The sequence below is a fragment of the Perca fluviatilis genome, chromosome 1 (genome assembly GCF_010015445.1).
Source record: "Perca fluviatilis chromosome 1, GENO_Pfluv_1.0, whole genome shotgun sequence".
Taxonomy (NCBI): domain Eukaryota; kingdom Metazoa; phylum Chordata; class Actinopteri; order Perciformes; family Percidae; genus Perca; species Perca fluviatilis.
This window is the reverse complement of record NC_053112.1, coordinates 17,677,425-17,681,784: the sequence shown is the minus strand read 5'-3', so window position 1 is coordinate 17,681,784 and position 4,360 is coordinate 17,677,425. Positions and strand designations below refer to the sequence as shown.

Genomic DNA, 4,360 nt, shown 5'->3' with positions numbered 1-4,360 from the left:
GCTTCAGGACTGTGGAAACTGTGCATAGCCTACCTGTAGGCCTAGACTAATTTAATTGTCAAAAAAAAAAAAATGAGCTCTGAGGTTTTAGTGTCAAGACCTCACTATGACAGCAGAGCAGTGGCTCAGGGAGTCCCGGCGAGAGACCCTCATGTAGAGCCGGATGTCCCGCAGCCGTCCTCGGGCTCAGCCACAGCGGGGTACAGGTCCGCTAAATACCATCCGGCTGAATGGTTCTCAAACTACCGCACCGTGCTTCAGCAGGCCGGGACCCACCGCCACGAAGCCCAGAGCATCCAGCGAGAGTCCAAAACTCTGCACCAGGACACCGAGGCTGCCACTTTGAAGACCCAGGCCGTGGGAACACGTCTTCTGGGAGAGAGACTACAAGAGACCCACTACTGGAAGTCTGAGCTGAAGCGGCACGTCGACAAGCTGCTGGCCGACACAGAGTCGCTGCTGGCGCTGAAAACCAGGCTGGAGAAGGCGCTGGACGCCACCGAGATTCCGTTTGCCATCGCCACCGACAATCTCAACTGCAGGACCAGGAGACCTGGAGCAGACCTAGTCCGAGACACTGTGGAGGAGGAGCTGGTGAAGGTTACCACATGCTTTATAATAAAGTTTATGAAGCTGTTTGTGAGACAGGACATCGCTAAGGATTTTTTTTTGCATGGAAAAATATAAAATATAGGCCTACTTGTGAAATTGAAGCTGTAATATGAGCAATATATTATTGATCAACAAATAAAAAAGAATAGAAGGCTACATGAAATAATAGTTAGATATAAGTAAGAGGACACATGTAGAATACAGCAAATATTTCCCAGAATAAATGAAATGAATAGGCCTACTTACTGTATGTGACTGTATGTTAGTATGTGGTGAACATTAGTTAACAATGTTGACTCATTGTTACTCATTAATGGGATACTTTGGGAATGGACACGTTTATACTTATTATTGGGAAACATCATTTTTTCTAATTAAAATAAAAGCTGCAACATTAGTGAAGTGAAAATTATTATTTTTAACATTTGCTAATCAATTCAAGTCCATTTTCATGCAACATGCCAACTACTTGATCACTCCTAAAATGTGAGAATTTGCTGCTTTTCTTTTTCCTAAATTCTATTAAATATGTATACATATACATGTATATATTTTGCTTTTAGGCTGTTGGTCGGAGAAAAATAACAGAAAATTGAGATGAGCGGTTTTATTGACTAAATGACTGAACGAATAATCCAAAAAATAATCTGTAGATAGATCCCAATAAAATAACTCAGCTGTTGTGCTCCTGCTAGTTTGAGTGTCATTTGTCTAGTAGTTAACTAGGTGTAACAGTAAAACCTCACCAGCAGAGGGCTCACTGTTACACACACTAACAAGAAGTGTGATGGTGTGTTTTACAGGAAGTGGACTTGATCAGGAGCATCCAGGCTCTTCTGAAGAGAACTACAGCTCAGGTTGTCACTCAGATCAAGTGAGTGTCAAAACCTGTTTCCTGAAGGTTAAGCAACCTGTCATGCAAACCCACATAATGTCTTCTTTTTTTGAAGCTCTAACAGAGAACTAAATTATCATCCTTCGGTTTGTGTCTTTGTGTGTGTCAGGATGAACAGAGAGGCCAAGCAGACGTTGGAGTTGGACTGGTCTGATAAGTACCAGGCCTACAACTTTGATGACCACAGTGGAAGATACAGTAACATGAGCCCAGATACACAGCACCACCCAAGCTCAGCCTCCCTGCAGGACCAGTGAGTCTTTGTGTGTGTGTGTGTGTGTGTGTGTGTGTGTGTGTGTGTGTGTGTGTGTGTGTGTGTGTGTGTGTGTGTGTGTGTGTGTGTGTGTGTGTGTGTGTGTGTGTGTGTGTGTGTGTGCATGCGTGTAACATCATTTTCTAAACTTAGAAACACATAAAATGACAAACAACTGTGCATAACTTCCATGCAATTTGTCATGTTGTCTGCTGCAGGGTGTGTAACTGCACATTGTGGACAAAGTTTACACAGGACAACCTGTCCAAGGCCTTGCAGGAAGAACAGGCCACCAACAGTCTCAGGTCAGGTGTGGTTTAGACATTAGAGCTTAAAGCTCTGTGTTACAGAGGCTACTGTAAAAGTAACAATTTTAAACATTATTTCAAGTTTTTTAGTAAATATAGTGATGCTGTGTGTGTCAGAGTGCTGGTGGAGCGAGTGCTGCAGGACACCACTGACGATCTGAGAGTCCAGTGCTCTAGTGTGGACAGAGCCTTCAGCCAGCGCTGTGCAGAGCTGATAGAGGCCAAAACCCAGCTGGAGATGAAGCACGCACAGGTAGAAAAGCCGAGTGACAAACAGACTGACAGAGTGGCTGATTGATTGGCTACTTGTTAATTCATTGTATGATCGTGTGTGTAGGTCTTGGAGCAGATTGGGGCCCAGGAGAGGAACATTGTGGCTCTGCAGCAGGCCATCCACAACAAAGAGGCTCCACTGAGAGTAGCTCAGTCCAGACTTTACCTCCGCTCCCTCAGACCCAACATGGAGCTCTGCAGAGATGAGCCCCAGTTCAGGTACACACACACACACACACAGCAGCACTGGCACCATCCCATGCCCACAGTTAGTGGTGTCATGAAATAAATACTATGTGCTCCACAGTAGGAATGGAGCTGCCTGTCTGAACTCTTTCTCTTTGCATTAAGTTCAGTTTCATATCATCCTCAGTCGTGGCACCTTCTCACAGGAAGAGGAAGTTCTCTTTAAGAATAGAGATGGACGGTTGCTTCATATTTTACAGTAAATAAAGAAGGGCAGATATCTCTAAAGATGAGGTTACAATGCTTTAACACTTAATGAATTGAAGCTAAAACTGAATATGTAATCAAAATAAAAATCCACATTAATGTATGCAATTTGTAGAAATTGCAGGATTGTCTTTACTGTAAAAGTTGTGAAGGTCCTTATTTTGATGATATAGGGCTGTGTTTCAATTTTCCTTTTGTTAGAATACTTAATTAATATTTACCTTCTTTAAAGTGCTCATATTATGCTAATTTTCAGGTTCATAATTGTATTTAGAGGTTTTACCAGAATAGGTTTATGTGGTTTAATTTTCAGAAAACACAATATATTTGTTGTACTGCACATTGCTGCAGCTCCTCTTTTCACCCTGTGTGTTGAGCTCTCTGTTTTAGCTACAGAGTGAGGCATCGCACTTCTGTACCGTCTTTGTTGGGAGTAGCACATGCGCAGTAAGTACTGCTAGCTTGTCAGTTGCGAGTATGAGGGCGTGCCATGCTAGCAGCTAGGCGAGCATTGTAACGTGTTACAAAGTGATGCACGTTCGTCACAGAAGTAAAGGCTGGACTACAATAGAGCTGTTTGGAGCAGTTTGTGAACAGTGTTTTCTGTTGGACATGGTAAGTCCCTTTGGGGTGGACTTTGGGCTTTTTCACTTCGTAAACCTATAACGTGCACAAAAAAAGATGTATAACACAATAAAGGAAAGGGAAAAAGCCAAAAAGCATAATATGAGCACTTTAATATTATGTAGCTCCGAGTGCTAAGCAGTGTCTCGTCTTACTCTATTGCTTGACCTGCTTTCTCTCTCTTCATTTTGTGTGCTTCCTGTGTCTGCAGTTTGGAAGGGGAGGTGAGGCAGATTGATGCCACTCTGGCGTCTCTGCACCAGCAGCTGAGTGAGGCCAGAGGCTCCCTGTCCCACCTGGAAGAGTCACGCATTACAATCGAGAAGGACATTAACTGTAAAACCCACTCACTGTTCATCGAGAGAGACAAGTGCATGACTCACCGTAAACGGTACCCAGCGGTCTCCACACTGTCAGGATACTGAAGACGATGACTCTGAGTGTTTGTGTGAAATTTGCTTTGGTTTTGCTATTTTTCATGTTAAAATCCTGGATTGTTTTGTCTCTTTGCTGTGCTGTGCTGTAAGGATCTGTGAGATATTGTGTCAGCAAGAAAGCTTTAAAACTATGTATTTTCCGTATGTTTGTATGACTATGTGCTAAAAGCATTTTCATATCCCCCTTAATGTAATGCAGAAAGAAAAAAAAATTAGAATAATAATAATAATAATAAATAATACATTTTGTGTTTGTGACCTCTCAGTATACAAAAATAAAACACTTGATAGGCATCATTTGTGCATTATAGAGAGGAGATACATTTTGTGGCAGACCAAAACATGCAGGCTGAAAGAATGTTCATCCCACCATAACTTTTGCTGGTAAAGTAGTAACTTCTCCATATTCACCAAGGTTACTAATGTTCAACTATTGCAATGATTTACTCCACCAGAGTGAGCTCTTGAGCCTCAATGTCTCGTCTCCTGTCACATTTCATTACAG

The 4,360-nt window shown here is 42.4% G+C and overlaps 1 protein-coding gene across 1 annotated transcript; it reads left to right on the top strand.

Annotated features, from left to right (window-relative positions):
- On the top strand, nt 1-4,115 carry LOC120562183 (tektin-4-like). The gene is made up of 7 exons (XM_039805789.1): nt 1-600; nt 1,416-1,486; nt 1,617-1,760; nt 1,979-2,065; nt 2,186-2,321; nt 2,406-2,560; nt 3,630-4,115. The coding sequence occupies exons 1-7, from the start codon at nt 73-75 to the stop codon at nt 3,841-3,843; spliced, it is 1,335 nt and encodes a 444-aa protein (XP_039661723.1). The 5' UTR covers nt 1-72; the 3' UTR covers nt 3,844-4,115.
- Nucleotides 4,116-4,360: the final 245 nt, after the last annotated feature.

What these genes read in the sequence shown, in the direction of transcription:
- LOC120562183 (XM_039805789.1), top strand. Translation starts at nt 73, where the DNA reads ATGAGCTCTGAGGTTTTAGTGTCAAGACCTCACTATGACAGCAGAGCA. An exon ending in CAGGTTGTCACTCAGATCAA is followed by an intron (nt 1,487 to 1,616) that starts GTGAGTGTCAAA and finishes TGTGTGTGTCAG; the next exon opens with GATGAACAGAGAGGCCAAGC. An exon ending in TCAGCCTCCCTGCAGGACCA is followed by an intron (nt 1,761 to 1,978) that starts GTGAGTCTTTGT and finishes TGTCTGCTGCAG; the next exon opens with GGTGTGTAACTGCACATTGT.